General features: G+C 41.4%; 1 protein-coding gene across 4 annotated transcripts in view; it reads left to right on the plus strand.

The window, feature by feature from the left end:
- LOC115184575 (calcium-transporting ATPase type 2C member 1) overlaps window positions 1-19,551 on the plus strand; it is a 61,062-nt gene that overhangs the window by 5,432 nt on the left and 36,079 nt on the right. The window contains exon 1 of one of the 4 annotated variants that reach the window (XM_029745435.1): window positions 13,340-13,360. The exons of 1 other annotated variant lie outside the window; for it this stretch is intronic. Coding sequence is in view for 2 of the 3 variants with exons in the window: in XM_029745431.1 (XP_029601291.1) it covers window positions 16,883-16,924 (42 nt within the window). In the remaining variant the exon portion in view is untranslated. Of the gene's footprint in view, window positions 1-13,339; window positions 13,361-16,817; window positions 16,925-19,551 lie in introns of those variants that run through there. 2 more of the 4 variants (XM_029745433.1, XM_029745431.1) reach the window with 2 other exon arrangements.

Below are 19,551 nucleotides of genomic sequence, written 5' to 3' on the forward strand. Positions count from 1 at the left end.
ATGAGCTGGATTTGCCTGTCTTTGCAAATAGTTTGTTTTCGCTCGTTAGCATTTAGCTAACAGCGTCTGTGATTTCGCTATTAGTTTGTGCAAATTTTGTTAGCATTCTGGTAATAGAGGCCCAATTTGCCTTTCTTTAGTTTTTTGTGCCCCCCATGCCGGTAAATCCCAGGGTGAGAAGGACGGTAATAGTCTGTGGTCTAATCATTTATCTGGCCCTGAGGCATTGAGTCTATACACTGGACCAGCAGACCCTGCCCAGTGTCCAAGATAGCTCACGTTCTATTATTAACCAAACTAGATTCAGCAGCACACTATTTCATGCCCCCTCAAGCAAACGGTGATCATTTGCACCACAGATCAACATCTGTCATCACTTGTTTCTGTCCTACACAGGGTTAGATTGCATGTTTATACTTTATACCTACAGTTGAAGTCGGAAGTTTACATACACTTAGGTTGGAGTCATTAAAACTCGTTTTTCAACCACTCCACAAATTTCTTGTTAAGAAACTATAGTTTTGGTGCATGACACAAGTCATTTTTCCAACAATTGTTTACAGAGAGATTATTTCACTTATGTATCACAATTCCAGTGGGTCAGAAGTTTACCAGCAATACACTAAGTTGACTGTGCCTTTTAAACTGCTTGGAAAATTCCAGAAAATGATGTCGTAGCTTTAGAAGCTTCTGATAGGCTAATTGACATAATTTGAGTCAATTGGAGGTGTACCTATGGATGTATTTCAAGGCCTACCTTCAAACTCAGTTCCTCTTTGCTTGACATCATGGGAAAATCAAAATAAATCAGCCAAGACCTTGTTGACCTCCACAAGTCTGGTTCATCCTTGGGAGCAATTTCAAATGCCTGAAAGTACCATGTTCATCTGTACAAACAATAGTACGCAAGTATAAACACCATGGGACCACGTAGCCGTCATACCGCTCAGGAAGGAGATGTGTTCTGTCTCCTAGAGATGAACGCACTTTGGTGCGAAAAGTGCAAATCAATCCCAGAACAACAACAAAGGACCCTGTGAAGATGCTGGAGGAAACCGGTACAAAAGTATCTATATCCACAGTAAAACGAGTCCTATATCAACATAACCTGAAAGGCCGCTCAGCAAGGAAGAAGCCACTGCTCCAAAACCTCTATAAAAAATGCCAGACTACGGTTTGCAACTGCACATGGGGACAAAGATTGTACTTTTTGGAGAAATGTCCTCTGGTCTGATGAAACAAAAATAGAACTGTTTGGCCATAATGACCATCATTATGTTTGGAGGAAAAAGGGGGAGGCTTGCAAGCCGAAGAACACCATCCCAACCGTGAAGCACAGGGGTGGCAGCATCATGTTGTGGGGGTGCTTTGCTGCAGGAGGGACTGGTGCACTTCACAAAATAGATGGCTTCATGAGGAAGGAAAAGTATGTGGATATATTGAAGCAACATCTCAAGAGATCAGTCAGGAAGTTAAATCTTGGTCGCAAATGGGTCTTCCAAATGGACAATGACCCCAAGCATACTTGTAAAGTTGTGGAGGAAAAATTGCTTAAGGACAACAAAGTCAAGGTATTGGAGTGGCCATCACAAAGCCCTGACCTCATCATATAGAAAATGTGTGGGCAGAACTGAAAAAGCATGTGTGAGCAAGGAGGCCTACAAACCTGACTTACACCAGCTCTGTCAGGAGGAATGGGCCAAAATTCACCCAACTTATTGTGGGACGCTTGTGGAAGGCTACCCGAAACGTTTGAACCAAGTTAAACAATTTAAAGGCATTGCTACCAAATACTAATTAAGTGTATGGAAACTTCTGACCCACTGGGAATGTGATGAAAGAAATAAAAGCTGAAATAAATCATTCTCTACTATTATTCTGACATTTCACATTCTTAAAATAAAGTGGTGATCCTAACTGACCTAAGACAGGGGATTTTAATAGGATTATTTGTCAGGAATTGTGAAAAACTGTGTTTAAATGTATTTGGCTAAGGTGTATGTAAACTTCCGACTTCAACTGTATATGTCAGTGTTAGATCGCATGTTAGTACCTAATACCTATATGTCATCTATGCCGTTTCACTTTCTCCCTTTTCTACAGGCTAGCACAGGACAAGGGACCTTTTTTTGGTAACTGAAGCCAGCGACTTCCTACAGTAGATAATAGGTAGGCTGAAGCCAGCGACTTCCTACAGCGAGTAATGGGTAGGCTGAAGCCAGCGACTTCCTACAGTAGATAATAGGTAGGCTGAAGCCAGCGACTTCCTACAGCGGGTAATGGGTAGGCTGAAGCCAGCGACTTCCTACAGCGGGTAATGGGTAGGCTGAAGCCAGCGACTTCCTACAGTAGGTAATGGGTAGGCTTTTTCTGAAACCCTTGTCAGGTTGCGTATCTCAATAGCTGTTGTCTTGTTCAACAATGGCCCCTCTGAACACATTGTAGAAGGAAATAATAAGGCCTTTCTTAAGGGCACCTGAATCGCTGCCTCTGTATTGCAAGGTCAGAACATTAATGATCCTAGTCATTTTCAACAGTTTCTCTTTGTGCCTCTGTGGTGTGTATAGGAGTGTTGTGCTATGTAGAAAATGTTGGATGAAAAGTTTTTTTCTTTGCAAATCCTTGAGAGGCTCTAAGAATGACCTGCAAGGTGAGCTCTTTCATAGGCTGAAGAGTTAGGCTACAATCTTCATTGTTTGCCTGCTTACCTGGCACACCCATCAGCTGGCACACAGCATTATTCACACTGATGTGACGGTAAATGTTATAACGCCCATGCTATTGTGTTTTTTTAACAATAGCATCTAGCATTGTTCTGGGTGGAAACAAGCGGAAGTCATGCGATTTGTAGGAATTTTACAGTCTGTCTCCTTTTCTGTCTTGACCGCAGACTTACCCACAAGTAACAGTGACAGTCCCCAGCAGCCCTCTGTTGGTGTAAAGAGTAGAGGTCGACCGATTTTTTTTTTTTTTAATGATTTTTTTTATTTTTTTTCACTACCGATTATTAGAGGACCAAAAAAGCCGCTACCGATTTAATCGGCCGATATTTATTTATTTATTTATTTATTTATTTATTTATTTATTTGTGATAACGACAATTACAGCAATACTGAATGAACACTTATTTTAACTTAATATAATACATCAATAAAATCAATTTGGCCTCAAATAAATAATGAAACATGTTCAATTTGGTTTAAATAATGCAATACAGTATAGCTTCCGTCCCTCTCCTCGCTCCTACCTAGGCTCGAACCAGGAACACATCGACAACAGCCACCCTCGAAGCAGTGTTACCCATGCAGAGCAAGGGGAACAACCACTCCAAGTCTCAGAGCGAGTGACGTTTGAAACGCTATTAGCACGCACCCGGCTAACTAGTTAGCCATTTCACATCGGTTACACCAGCCTAATCTTGGGAGTTGATAGGCTTGAAGTCATAAACAGCGCAATGCATTGCGAAGGGCTGCTGGCAAAACGTACGAAAGTAAAAAATTATCATCTCGAAAACAAAACGTTTTTCCTGTCAGTGAAATACGGAACCGTTCCGTATTTTATCTAATGGGTGGCATCCCTAAGTCTAACTATTCCTGTTACATTGCACAACCTTCAATGTTATGTCATAATTACATAACATTCTGGCAAATTAGTTCGCAACGAGCCAGGCAGCCCAAACTGTTGCATATACCCTGACTGCGTGCAATGAACGCAAAATGACACAATTTCACCTGGTTAATATTGCCTGCTAACCTGGATTTCTTTTAGCTAAATATGCAGGTTTAAAAATATATACTTCTGTGTATTGATTTTAAGAAAGGCATTGATGTTTATGGTTAGGTGCAACGATTGTGCTTTTTTCGCAAATGTGCTTTTGTTAAATCATCCCCCGTTTGGCGAAGTCGGCTATCTTTGTTAGGAAGAAATAGTCTTCACAGTTCGCAACGAGCCAGGTGACCCAAACTGCTGCATATACCCTGACTCTGTTTGCAAGAGAAGTGACACATTTTCCCTAGTTAAAATAAATTAATGTTAGCAGGCAATATTAACTAAATATGCAGGTTTAAAAATATATACTTGTGTATTGATTTTAAGAAAGGCATTGATGTTTATGGTTGGAGCAACGTGTACCTAAGCGATTATATGCAACGCAGGACAGGCTAGATAACTACACATGGTTGATGATATTACTAGTTTAACTAGTGATTATGATTGATTGTTTTTTTTATAAGGTAAGTTTAATGCTAGCTAACAACTTACCTTGGCTTCTTATTGCATTTGCGTAACAGGCAGGCTCCTCGTGGAGTATAATGTAAAGCAGGTGGTTAGAGCGTTGGACTAGTTAACCGTAAGGTTGCAAGATTGAATCCTCATGCTGACAAGGTAAAAATCTGTCGTTCTGCCTCTGAACAAGGCAGTTAACCCACCGATCCTAGGCCGTCATTGAAAATAAGAATGTGTTCTTAACTGACTTGCCTAGTTAAATAAACATAAAAAAAATAATATTAAAACGGCCAAATCGGCGTCCAAAAATACCGATTTCCGATTGTTATGAAAACTTGAAATCGGCCCTAATTAATCGGCCTTTTCCGATTAATCGGTCGACCTCTAGTAAAGAGCAGTCTTTGTTTGTTCATTGGCATGGCTTCTATGTTTCGCTGCGTCACTATGAATGCATCTTAGTCTGGCTAGCTATTATTGAAATATTCTCAGCACTCCTTCCCTCTACACGGTACGTCTGGACAATGTCAGATAATAATAATATTTGTATCTTTTAGTACAAAACATTTCCAGTATAGAGCTGGGATGATAAACCAAAAATTATCAACACCGATCACTTATCGCAGGCATTTTGCTGATATTGTTCATTACGAGCCTATACTAGAAACATTTGAAGTTTGAAATGAAGTAAGTTTACTAATATGGGTGATTGTTAATGGGACAATTGATGGCTACAACCATCAAACTAGAATATACATTTTTTTGAAATGTATTATTCCATTTATCGTTATCGCATCAATTCAGGCAATTTATTGCGATATGGATTTTTGTCCGTATCGCCCAGCTCTATTCCTGTAGCGTTCCAAAATCTCCTGGCCGTCTCTTGAACTCTATCGCATTTGTGTGGTGTTTTCATTGACCTCTCACAATGTCTTATTTGATCTGATCTCTCCTTTCCATTGACCTCTCACCATGTCTTATTTGATCTGATCTCTCCTTTCCATTGACCTCTCAACAGGTCTTGTTTGATCTGATCTCTCCTTTCCATTGACCTCTCACCATGTCTTGTTTGATCTGATCTCTCCTTTCCATTGACCTCTCAACAGGTCTTGTTTGATCTGATCTCTCCTTTCCATTGACCTCTCACCATGTCTTATTTGATCTGATCTCTCCTTTCCATTGACCTCTCAACAGGTCTTGTTTGATCTGATCTCTCCTTTCCATTGACCTCTCAACAGGTCTTGTTATTTGACCTGATTGCTCCTCTTTGATCCTGGTGCTCCTCCTCCTTATGGCTACTCAGTTGGCGTGTGCTAAAGTAGGCGTGTGTTGACCATGTTCAGATCAGACCCTGTGGAAGCACAAGACTCCGATTGTACCTATTGCCTCTTATCAGCTTGAGAGAGAGACAAACTAATTCAGCCAGTCAACCTGTTGATATTGACAGGTAGCAGCCTGATCTACAAGGATAATGGCCATCCAGGACCCGGACCCGGTAACTACACTTATAATAGTATGTGCAGTCTGTCAAGTCCAGCCAGTCTTTTTGTGTGTGTGTGTGTGTAAGACAATTTGCAGCTGTGTGTTTGGTTCTCTGTGTGATATGCTACTGAATTTCTTTGTTTGCTTGAGAAAGAGGGAGAAACAGATTCCGCGGACTGTGATTCAGCCACTCAACCTGTTGATATTGACAGGTAGCAGCCTGATTTACAAAGATAATGACCGGCCTGGACCAGGAAACAACACCTGTAGTATGTTGTTCTCTTACCTAGCTACCTTATGACGAATAGACTACTGTAAACAGACCAGGGTTTTAAATACCATTTAGGGTATTTCAATAAGGCCTTATTTCAAAGACATTTTGTAAGTATTTAGATATTTTCTCTTTGAAAATACAAGTATTTGAATATTAGAATGTATTTGTAAATAAACTTGGAATGTTTGAGCATGTATTTGAAAATACTCAAATACAGACAAATGTATTTTTAAATACAAATATTTAAATACTCCATGCATTTGAACCCTGGCCTGCTTGGTCCTATAATGGACCTGGACCCAACACTATTGTGTGTGTGTGTGAGACAGATTGCATCTGTGTGTTTGGTTCTCTGTGGGCTAGGTTACACAGTTCTCTTTGTTGGCTTGGAGGTAACATAGCCTACAGTGAGGGGGAAAAAGTATTTGATCCCCTGCTGATTTTGTATGTTTGCCCACTGACAAAAGTTATCAATCTATAATTTTAATGGTAGGTTAATTTGAACAGTGAGAGACAGAATAACAACAAAAAAATCCAGAAAAACGCATGTCAAAAATGTTATAAATTGATTTGCATTTTAATGAGGGAAATAAGTATTTGACCCCTCTGCAAAACATGACTTAGTACTTGGTGGCAAAACCCTTGTTGGCAATCACAGAGGTTAGATGTTTCTTGTAGTTGGCCACCAGGTTTGCGCATATCTCAGGAGGGATTTTGTCCCACTCCTCTGCAGATCTTCTCCAAGTCATTAAGGTTTCTAGGCTGACGTTTGGCAACTCGAACCTTCAGCTCCCTCCACATATTTTCTATGGGATTAAGGTCTGGAGACTGGCTAGGCCACTCCAGGACCTTAATGTGCTTCTTCTTGAGCCACTCCTTTGTTGCCTTGGCTGTGTGTTTTGGGTCATTGTCATGCTGGAATACCCATCCACGACCCATTTTCAATGCCTTGGCTGAGGGAAGGAGGTTTTCATCCAAGATTTGACGGTACATGGCCCCGTCCATCGTCCCTTTGATGCGGTGAAGTTGTCCTGTCCCCTTAACAGAAAAATACCCCCAAAGCATAATGTTTCCACCTCCATGTTTGACGGTGGGGATGGTGTTCTTGGGGTCATAGGCAGCATTCCTCCTCCTCCAAACACGGCAAGTTGAGTTGATGCCAAAGAGCTCAATTTTGGTCTCATCTGATCACAACACTTTCACCCAGTTGTCCTCTGAATCATTCAGATGTTCATTGGCAAACTTCAGACGGGCATGTATATGTGCTTTCTTGAGCAGGGGGACCTTGTGGGCACTGCAGGATTTCAGTCCTTCACGGCGTAGTGTGTTACCAATTGTTTTCTTGGTGACTATGGTCCCAGCTGCCTTGAGATCATTGACAAGATCCTCCCTTGTAGTTCTGGGCTGATTCCTCACCGTTCTCATGATCATTGCAACTCCACGAGGTGAGATCTTGCATGCAGCCCCAGGCCGAGGGAGATTGACCGTTATTTTGTGTTTCTTCCATTTGCGAATAATCGCACCAACTGTTATCACCTTCTCACCAAGCTGCTTGGCGATGGTCTTGTAGGCCATTCCAGCCTTGTGTAGGTCTACAATCTTGTCCCTGACGTCCTTGGAGAGCTCTTTGGTCTTGGCCATGGTGGAGAGTTTGGAATCTGATTGATTGATTGCTTCTGTGGACAGGTGTCTTTTATACAGGTTACAAGCTGAGATTAGGAGCACTCCCTTTAAGAGCGTGCTCCTAATCTCAGCTCGTTACCTGTATAAAAGACACCTGGGAGCCAGAAATCTTTCTGATTGAGAGGATTAAATACTTATTTCCCTCATTAAAATGCAAATCAATTTAATCAACTTAAACATTATAACAAAATCAGTGGGGGCCTGGGTCCCATGCCATTACATTTTTTTGAATTTTAGGTTCTCCCTGACTGTCTAGTTTAACAATTTTTGTGTTGTTACTTCTCAAATACAATCTTATTTAAAAATATATTGTACAATTTATATTTTTTACATAATTTATATCTGGTTTTAGTCGCTTTGAAGTTAAAACTGAAAACGTTTTACCATCTGCTAAATGCATGTAGGGGAAACACTGCGAACACACACACATATGCACTACTTTGTGTGGGAAACTTTGTTTTCTTCAGTGGAGGAGGATAAGAATATTATGTCCCCGAAATGACCTTCCCTAGTATGCATGCCAACTGTTACTGAAGTAGTTTCACTTGAGTAGTAGACTAAGCTACCTGGTGTTTCTGAGAGGGTCATGTACCAGGTTAGTCAGGGTGTTTGTTCTCTGATGCAAAGAGACAGACTTATGAAATCTGCTCAGTGCATGTTGCCTTGGTGATGACTTTACGCAATATAATTAAATGGTTATGAAACAGGCATAAAAAGCCATAGCCTACAGTCGGTGTCTACTATAATCACTTGTCCTGAAAAATTAGACCTAGTGCCCTCATCTCACAGACATCATAAAAAACAGTTTAGTTAATTTCCACTGCAAAATATTGTGAGTAATGCCAGAGTATTTCAGCGCTGTTTTGCAAACTGAAAATTTCACCATGTCTAACTGGCAAGAACCGGACTTATGAGTAAAAGCTACCAACAACCCAACCTCCAGTGGCGTTCTCCGTTCACACAGGTCAGATGCACACCACTTTGTTCAGCATCAGAAACATTTTTTTACTTGTTTAGGATGAGAATGATATCCTTAAAATGAACTAGTCTGTGTCAATGCCCACTGTAACTCAAGTTGTTCAGTTGAGTAGGCTAGGCTACCACCTGTGTTTATTCTTCCATGCAGTGTTATGAAATCTGCTCTCTGCAAGTTGCCGTGGTGGTAAGTTAACACAGCGTCATTGGATGGTTACAAAAGCAAAATAGTAGGCAGCTAGGCGCCTATAATAAAGTCAACCATCCTTCACCCTGTGAAGTGTGTGTGAAGTTATTCAGTCCAGATAGGATGCCGGGCAGGGAGGGGGACTGTATCCGTGTTGTTGGGCATAGGTGTGGAGTTAGTGTGTTTGCTCTTTATGTTTACCTGTCAAAGGGAGGGAGAGGGGTGTGGTGGCAAAGTGAAGCGGGACTGGTACATCCCATTGCCCAAGCCCCATCGCTCTCTTTGCTCTGTCCTCGTTCTCTTTGCTCTGTCCTCGTTCTCTTTGCTCTGTCCTCGCTCTCTTTGCTCCGTCTTTTCTCTCTGTCTTCGTTCTATTTTTCTCTCACTTCCTCCCCAGGCCCACCATATTCTCTCACTGCCCCTCTTCCCCTCTTGCGCTCACCACATCTTTCTCTGTCCATCTTCTCTCCCTGTAACTCCATGTCTTTAGAGCTTAAATTGTACAGCTTTATCCTCACTCTCTCAATCCTTCAATCCACCCCTTACCACCTGTCTAATTACAGTACCCCATCCCCCCTCTCTCTCTCTCTCCTTTTTCTGCCACTCCCTTGCGGACTGACATGTCTCTGTTACCAGTCCTGTCTTTCTCTTTCCCAGCCTGACTGTTGTCACTCACTGTGGCCTTTTAATAAACCAGCCTCTGTTCCAGAACCCTGTTCCAGACAGCAGCACCTAGAACCTGTGTTAGGCTTTGGCGGGATACCGTATATACAGTGCGTTCAGAAAGTATTCAGACCCCTTGACTTTTTCCGCGTTATGTTATAGCCTTATTATAAAATTGACTAAATTAAAAATTAAAATCCTCATCAATGGACACACAATACCCCGTAAGGACATAGCAAAAACAGGTTTTTAGAACATTTTGCAAATGTATAAAACATTTCAACCTTCCCTTATGTACACAAGTATTCAGACCCTTAGCTATGAGACTCGAAATTGATCTTGGGTGCGACTTGTTTCCATTGATCATCCTTGAGATGTTTCTACACCTTGATTGGAGTCCACCTGTGATAAATTCAATTGATTGGACATGATTTGTAAAGGCATAAACCTGTCTATATAAGGACCCACAGTTGACAGTGCATGTCAGAGCAAAAACCAAGCCATGAGGTCGAAGGAATTGTCCGTAGAGCTTTGAGACAGGATTTTGTCTTGGCACAGATCTGGGGAAGGGTACCAAAAAATGTCTGCATTATTGAAGGTCCCCAAGAACACAGTGACCAGGGAGGTGACCAAGAACCCGGTGGTCACTCTCACAGAGCTCCAGAGTTCTTCTGTGGAGATTGGAGAACCTTCCAGAAGGACAAGCATCTCTGCAGCATTCTACCAATCAGGCTTTTATGGTAGAGTGGCCAGACGGAAGCCACTCCTCAGTAAAAGGCACATGGCAGCACCTAAAGGACTTTTAGATCATGAGAAACAAGAGTCTTTGGTCTGATGAAACTTATGATTGAACTATTTGACCTGAATGCCAAGCGTCATGTCTGGAGGAAACCTGGCACCATCCCTACGGTGTATTTCTGAATGAACTGTACTTTATACCGGGATATTTGAAAATTGCCACGAAGTTTTTCAATACAATTTAATATTTGTAGCTACTTTTTAAGTTAATACCTGCAGTCAACTTGTGCAGTACATTAGGAGATAAAGCCGAGTGCGTTCTTCATTTCACCTGTGACATAATTTGACATTATGAAGCTTACCGTAGTTCCCCAGAACAGTCATGTGCTTGTTTGTAAATAACACAACGGGAGGAAGCAGGTCCAATGCGTTCTATATCTATCAGAGTCTCTGTTCTGCAGCGCACATGAGATGAATTTACACTACAATTCACTATTAAATGTTTGCCATCAGATATCTTATAATGGCTTTTTTGCCAGAAATCAAAGAGTTCTGGGTGAGTTATCTGAACATTGCCATTTTTCCCTGTGCTTCCGACTAGTGTTTTTTTTTCCTCCTCCGTTCTCCCCCTCTGCTCTTTTTTTTTTAACCAGGCAAGTCAGTTAAGAACAAATTCTTATTTACCATGGCAGCCAAACCCGGACGACGCTGGGCCAATTGTGCGCCTCCCTATGGGACTCCCAATCACGGCCGGATGTGAATCAGCTGGGATTCAAACCAGGGACTGTAGTGTCGCCTCTTGCACTGAGATGAAGTACCGCTGCGCCACTCGGGAGCCACCCGTGGAAACATGCTGCTCTTCCTTCAGAAAAGCCTTCATCACAACTTTGTTCATTTGCACAATTTCTCTCATTCACTCTTGCTTGTAAATGACATTCGGTAGCTACTAGCTATGCTTGTATAACATTATGAGCTGGATTTGCCTGTCTTTGCAAATAGTTTGTTTTCGCTCGTTAGCATTTAGCTAACAGCGTCTGTGATTTCGCTATTAGTTTGTGCAAATTTTGTTAGCATTCTGGTAATAGAGGCCCAATTTGCCTTTCTTTAGTTTTTTGTGCCCCCCATGCCGGTAAATCCCAGGGTGAGAAGGACGGTAATAGTCTGTGGTCTAATCATTTATCTGGCCCTGAGGCATTGAGTCTATACACTGGACCAGCAGACCCTGCCCAGTGTCCAAGATAGCTCACGTTCTATTATTAACCAAACTAGATTCAGCAGCACACTATTTCATGCCCCCTCAAGCAAACGGTGATCATTTGCACCACAGATCAACATCTGTCATCACTTGTTTCTGTCCTACACAGGGTTAGATTGCATGTTTATACTTTATACCTACAGTTGAAGTCGGAAGTTTACATACACTTAGGTTGGAGTCATTAAAACTCGTTTTTCAACCACTCCACAAATTTCTTGTTAAGAAACTATAGTTTTGGTGCATGACACAAGTCATTTTTCCAACAATTGTTTACAGAGAGATTATTTCACTTATGTATCACAATTCCAGTGGGTCAGAAGTTTACCAGCAATACACTAAGTTGACTGTGCCTTTTAAACTGCTTGGAAAATTCCAGAAAATGATGTCGTAGCTTTAGAAGCTTCTGATAGGCTAATTGACATAATTTGAGTCAATTGGAGGTGTACCTATGGATGTATTTCAAGGCCTACCTTCAAACTCAGTTCCTCTTTGCTTGACATCATGGGAAAATCAAAATAAATCAGCCAAGACCTTGTTGACCTCCACAAGTCTGGTTCATCCTTGGGAGCAATTTCAAATGCCTGAAAGTACCATGTTCATCTGTACAAACAATAGTACGCAAGTATAAACACCATGGGACCACGTAGCCGTCATACCGCTCAGGAAGGAGATGTGTTCTGTCTCCTAGAGATGAACGCACTTTGGTGCGAAAAGTGCAAATCAATCCCAGAACAACAACAAAGGACCCTGTGAAGATGCTGGAGGAAACCGGTACAAAAGTATCTATATCCACAGTAAAACGAGTCCTATATCAACATAACCTGAAAGGCCGCTCAGCAAGGAAGAAGCCACTGCTCCAAAACCTCTATAAAAAATGCCAGACTACGGTTTGCAACTGCACATGGGGACAAAGATTGTACTTTTTGGAGAAATGTCCTCTGGTCTGATGAAACAAAAATAGAACTGTTTGGCCATAATGACCATCATTATGTTTGGAGGAAAAAGGGGGAGGCTTGCAAGCCGAAGAACACCATCCCAACCGTGAAGCACAGGGGTGGCAGCATCATGTTGTGGGGGTGCTTTGCTGCAGGAGGGACTGGTGCACTTCACAAAATAGATGGCTTCATGAGGAAGGAAAAGTATGTGGATATATTGAAGCAACATCTCAAGAGATCAGTCAGGAAGTTAAATCTTGGTCGCAAATGGGTCTTCCAAATGGACAATGACCCCAAGCATACTTGTAAAGTTGTGGAGGAAAAATTGCTTAAGGACAACAAAGTCAAGGTATTGGAGTGGCCATCACAAAGCCCTGACCTCATCATATAGAAAATGTGTGGGCAGAACTGAAAAAGCATGTGTGAGCAAGGAGGCCTACAAACCTGACTTACACCAGCTCTGTCAGGAGGAATGGGCCAAAATTCACCCAACTTATTGTGGGACGCTTGTGGAAGGCTACCCGAAACGTTTGAACCAAGTTAAACAATTTAAAGGCATTGCTACCAAATACTAATTAAGTGTATGGAAACTTCTGACCCACTGGGAATGTGATGAAAGAAATAAAAGCTGAAATAAATCATTCTCTACTATTATTCTGACATTTCACATTCTTAAAATAAAGTGGTGATCCTAACTGACCTAAGACAGGGGATTTTAATAGGATTATTTGTCAGGAATTGTGAAAAACTGTGTTTAAATGTATTTGGCTAAGGTGTATGTAAACTTCCGACTTCAACTGTATATGTCAGTGTTAGATCGCATGTTAGTACCTAATACCTATATGTCATCTATGCCGTTTCACTTTCTCCCTTTTCTACAGGCTAGCACAGGACAAGGGACCTTTTTTTGGTAACTGAAGCCAGCGACTTCCTACAGTAGATAATAGGTAGGCTGAAGCCAGCGACTTCCTACAGCGAGTAATGGGTAGGCTGAAGCCAGCGACTTCCTACAGTAGATAATAGGTAGGCTGAAGCCAGCGACTTCCTACAGCGGGTAATGGGTAGGCTGAAGCCAGCGACTTCCTACAGCGGGTAATGGGTAGGCTGAAGCCAGCGACTTCCTACAGTAGGTAATGGGTAGGCTTTTTCTGAAACCCTTGTCAGGTTGCGTATCTCAATAGCTGTTGTCTTGTTCAACAATGGCCCCTCTGAACACATTGTAGAAGGAAATAATAAGGCCTTTCTTAAGGGCACCTGAATCGCTGCCTCTGTATTGCAAGGTCAGAACATTAATGATCCTAGTCATTTTCAACAGTTTCTCTTTGTGCCTCTGTGGTGTGTATAGGAGTGTTGTGCTATGTAGAAAATGTTGGATGAAAAGTTTTTTTCTTTGCAAATCCTTGAGAGGCTCTAAGAATGACCTGCAAGGTGAGCTCTTTCATAGGCTGAAGAGTTAGGCTACAATCTTCATTGTTTGCCTGCTTACCTGGCACACCCATCAGCTGGCACACAGCATTATTCACACTGATGTGACGGTAAATGTTATAACGCCCATGCTATTGTGTTTTTTTAACAATAGCATCTAGCATTGTTCTGGGTGGAAACAAGCGGAAGTCATGCGATTTGTAGGAATTTTACAGTCTGTCTCCTTTTCTGTCTTGACCGCAGACTTACCCACAAGTAACAGTGACAGTCCCCAGCAGCCCTCTGTTGGTGTAAAGAGTAGAGGTCGACCGATTTTTTTTTTTTTAATGATTTTTTTTATTTTTTTTCACTACCGATTATTAGAGGACCAAAAAAGCCGCTACCGATTTAATCGGCCGATATTTATTTATTTATTTATTTATTTATTTATTTATTTATTTGTGATAACGACAATTACAGCAATACTGAATGAACACTTATTTTAACTTAATATAATACATCAATAAAATCAATTTGGCCTCAAATAAATAATGAAACATGTTCAATTTGGTTTAAATAATGCAATACAGTATAGCTTCCGTCCCTCTCCTCGCTCCTACCTAGGCTCGAACCAGGAACACATCGACAACAGCCACCCTCGAAGCAGTGTTACCCATGCAGAGCAAGGGGAACAACCACTCCAAGTCTCAGAGCGAGTGACGTTTGAAACGCTATTAGCACGCACCCGGCTAACTAGTTAGCCATTTCACATCGGTTACACCAGCCTAATCTTGGGAGTTGATAGGCTTGAAGTCATAAACAGCGCAATGCATTGCGAAGGGCTGCTGGCAAAACGTACGAAAGTAAAAAATTATCATCTCGAAAACAAAACGTTTTTCCTGTCAGTGAAATACGGAACCGTTCCGTATTTTATCTAATGGGTGGCATCCCTAAGTCTAACTATTCCTGTTACATTGCACAACCTTCAATGTTATGTCATAATTACATAACATTCTGGCAAATTAGTTCGCAACGAGCCAGGCAGCCCAAACTGTTGCATATACCCTGACTGCGTGCAATGAACGCAAAATGACACAATTTCACCTGGTTAATATTGCCTGCTAACCTGGATTTCTTTTAGCTAAATATGCAGGTTTAAAAATATATACTTCTGTGTATTGATTTTAAGAAAGGCATTGATGTTTATGGTTAGGTGCAACGATTGTGCTTTTTTCGCAAATGTGCTTTTGTTAAATCATCCCCCGTTTGGCGAAGTCGGCTATCTTTGTTAGGAAGAAATAGTCTTCACAGTTCGCAACGAGCCAGGTGACCCAAACTGCTGCATATACCCTGACTCTGTTTGCAAGAGAAGTGACACATTTTCCCTAGTTAAAATAAATTAATGTTAGCAGGCAATATTAACTAAATATGCAGGTTTAAAAATATATACTTGTGTATTGATTTTAAGAAAGGCATTGATGTTTATGGTTGGAGCAACGTGTACCTAAGCGATTATATGCAACGCAGGACAGGCTAGATAACTACACATGGTTGATGATATTACTAGTTTAACTAGTGATTATGATTGATTGTTTTTTTTATAAGGTAAGTTTAATGCTAGCTAACAACTTACCTTGGCTTCTTATTGCATTTGCGTAACAGGCAGGCTCCTCGTGGAGTATAATGTAAAGCAGGTGGTTAGAGCGTTGGACTAGTTAACCGTAAGGTTGCAAGATTGAATCCTCATGCTGACAAGGTAAAAATCTGTCGTTCTGCCTCTGAACAAGGCAGTTAACCCACCGATCCTAGGCCGTCATTGAAAATAAGAATGTGTTCTTAACTGACTTGCCTAGTTAAATAAACATTAAAAAAATAATATTAAAACGGCCAAATCGGCGTCCAAAAATACCGATTTCCGATTGTTATGAAAACTTGAAATCGGCCCTAATTAATCGGCCTTTTCCGATTAATCGGTCGACCTCTAGTAAAGAGCAGTCTTTGTTTGTTCATTGGCATGGCTTCTATGTTTCGCTGCGTCACTATGAATGCATCTTAGTCTGGCTAGCTATTATTGAAATATTCTCAGCACTCCTTCCCTCTACACGGTACGTCTGGACAATGTCAGATAATAATAATATTTGTATCTTTTAGTACAAAACATTTCCAGTATAGAGCTGGGATGATAAACCAAAAATTATCAACACCGATCACTTATCGCAGGCATTTTGCTGATATTGTTCATTACGAGCCTATACTAGAAACATTTGAAGTTTGAAATGAAGTAAGTTTACTAATATGGGTGATTGTTAATGGGACAATTGATGGCTACAACCATCAAACTAGAATATACATTTTTTTGAAATGTATTATTCCATTTATCGTTATCGCATCAATTCAGGCAATTTATTGCGATATGGATTTTTGTCCGTATCGCCCAGCTCTATTCCTGTAGCGTTCCAAAATCTCCTGGCCGTCTCTTGAACTCTATCGCATTTGTGTGGTGTTTTCATTGACCTCTCACAATGTCTTATTTGATCTGATCTCTCCTTTCCATTGACCTCTCACCATGTCTTATTTGATCTGATCTCTCCTTTCCATTGACCTCTCAACAGGTCTTGTTTGATCTGATCTCTCCTTTCCATTGACCTCTCACCATGTCTTGTTTGATCTGATCTCTCCTTTCCATTGACCTCTCAACAGGTCTTGTTTGATCTGATCTCTCCTTTCCATTGACCTCTCACCATGTCTTATTTGATCTGATCTCTCCTTTCCATTGACCTCTCAACAGGTCTTGTTTGATCTGATCTCTCCTTTCCATTGACCTCTCAACAGGTCTTGTTATTTGACCTGATTGCTCCTCTTTGATCCTGGTGCTCCTCCTCCTTATGGCTACTCAGTTGGCGTGTGCTAAAGTAGGCGTGTGTTGACCATGTTCAGATCAGACCCTGTGGAAGCACAAGACTCCGATTGTACCTATTGCCTCTTATCAGCTTGAGAGAGAGACAAACTAATTCAGCCAGTCAACCTGTTGATATTGACAGGTAGCAGCCTGATCTACAAGGATAATGGCCATCCAGGACCCGGACCCGGTAACTACACTTATAATAGTATGTGCAGTCTGTCAAGTCCAGCCAGTCTTTTTGTGTGTGTGTGTGTGTAAGACAATTTGCAGCTGTGTGTTTGGTTCTCTGTGTGATATGCTACTGAATTTCTTTGTTTGCTTGAGAAAGAGGGAGAAACAGATTCCGCGGACTGTGATTCAGCCACTCAACCTGTTGATATTGACAGGTAGCAGCCTGATTTACAAAGATAATGACCGGCCTGGACCAGGAAACAACACCTGTAGTATGTTGTTCTCTCACCTAGCTACCTTATGACGAATAGACTACTGTAAACAGACCAGGGTTTTAAATACCATTTAGGGTATTTCAATAAGGCCTTATTTCAAAGACATTTTGTAAGTATTTAGATATTTTCTCTTTGAAAATACAAGTATTTGAATATTAGAATGTATTTGTAAATAAACTTGGAATGTTTGAGCATGTATTTGAAAATACTCAAATACAGACAAATGTATTTTTAAATACAAATATTTAAATACTCCATGCATTTGAACCCTGGCCTGCTTGGTCCTATAATGGACCTGGACCCAACACTATTGTGTGTGTGTGTGAGACAGATTGCATCTGTGTGTTTGGTTCTCTGTGGGCTAGGTTACACAGTTCTCTTTGTTGGCTTGGAGGTAACATAGCCTACAGTGAGGGGGAAAAAGTATTTGATCCCCTGCTGATTTTGTATGTTTGCCCACTGACAAAAGTTATCAATCTATAATTTTAATGGTAGGTTAATTTGAACAGTGAGAGACAGAATAACAACAAAAAAATCCAGAAAAACGCATGTCAAAAATGTTATAAATTGATTTGCATTTTAATGAGGGAAATAAGTATTTGACCCCTCTGCAAAACATGACTTAGTACTTGGTGGCAAAACCCTTGTTGGCAATCACAGAGGTTAGATGTTTCTTGTAGTTGGCCACCAGGTTTGCGCATATCTCAGGAGGGATTTTGTCCCACTCCTCTGCAGATCTTCTCCAAGTCATTAAGGTTTCTAGGCTGACGTTTGGCAACTCGAACCTTCAGCTCCCTCCACATATTTTCTATGGGATTAAGGTCTGGAGACTGGCTAGGCCACTCCAGGACCTTAATGTGCTTCTTCTTGAGCCACTCCTTTGTTGCCTTGGCTGTGTGTTTTGGGTCATTGTCATGCTGGAATACCCATCCACGACCCATTTTCAATGCCTTGGCTGAGGGAAGGAGGTTTTCATCCAAGATTTGACGGTACATGGCCCCGTCCATCGTCCCTTTGATGCGGTGAAGTTGTCCTGTCCCCTTAACAGAAAAATACCCCCAAAGCATAATGTTTCCACCTCCATGTTTGACGGTGGGGATGGTGTTCTTGGGGTCATAGGCAGCATTCCTCCTCCTCCAAACACGGCAAGTTGAGTTGATGCCAAAGAGCTCAATTTTGGTCTCATCTGATCACAACACTTTCACCCAGTTGTCCTCTGAATCATTCAGATGTTCATTGGCAAACTTCAGACGGGCATGTATATGTGCTTTCTTGAGCAGGGGGACCTTGTGGGCACTGCAGGATTTCAGTCCTTCACGGCGTAGTGTGTTACCAATTGTTTTCTTGGTGACTATGGTCCCAGCTGCCTTGAGATCATTGACAAGATCCTCCCTTGTAGTTCTGGGCTGATTCCTCACCGTTCTCATGATCATTGCAACTCCACGAGGTGAGATCTTGCATGCAGCCCCAGGCCGAGGGAGATTGACAGTTATTTTGTGTTTCTTCCATTTGCGAATAATCGCACCAACTGTTATCACCTTCTCACCAAGCTGCTTGGCGATGGTCTTGTAGGCCATTCCAGCCTTGTGTAGGTCTACAATCTTGTCCCTGACGTCCTTGGAGAGCTCTTTGGTCTTGGCCATGGTGGAGAGTTTGGAATCTGATTGATTGATTGCTTCTGTGGACAGGTGTCTTTTATACAGGTTACAAACTGAGATTAGGAGCACTCCCTTTAAGAGCGTGCTCCTAATCTCAGCTCGTTACCTGTATAAAAGACACCTGGGAGCCAGAAATCTTTCTGATTGAGAGGATTAAATACTTATTTCCCTCATTAAAATGCAAATCAATTTATAACATTTTTGACATGCGTTTTTCTGGATTTTTTTGTTGTTATTCTGTCTCTCACTGTTCAAATAAACCTACCATTAAAATTATAGACTGATAATTTCTTTGTCAGTGGGCAAACGTACAAAATCAGCAGGGGATCAAATACTTTTTTCCCTCACTATAAATGCGGTTGGCTTGGTGGTAACGTAGCCTAAATGCGGTTGGCCAATGGGTTAGAAAGTTTTGTCAAATTAACAGCACTGTCGTTTGCACTGTGTCCATATAGAGTTAGTTTGTCACTGTGTCCATATAGGGTTAGTTTGTCACTGTGTCCATATAGGGTTAGTCTGTCACTGTGTCCATATAGGGTTAGTCTGTCACTGTGTCCATATAGGGTTAGTTTAAGGCAGGGGTCTCCAACAAGATGGATTGACAAGGGGATGTGGAGTAAAATGTGATGGATTGACACAGTCAGGGACACAGGATAGAGTGGATGAATTAACTTGTGATTAAATTCTAGTAGGGAAAATTCTTCCTCCTTTGTCTTCCTAATCGCAGT

This window comes from Salmo trutta, chromosome 3, assembly GCF_901001165.1.
Source record: "Salmo trutta chromosome 3, fSalTru1.1, whole genome shotgun sequence".
In the NCBI taxonomy this organism is placed as follows: domain Eukaryota; kingdom Metazoa; phylum Chordata; class Actinopteri; order Salmoniformes; family Salmonidae; genus Salmo; species Salmo trutta.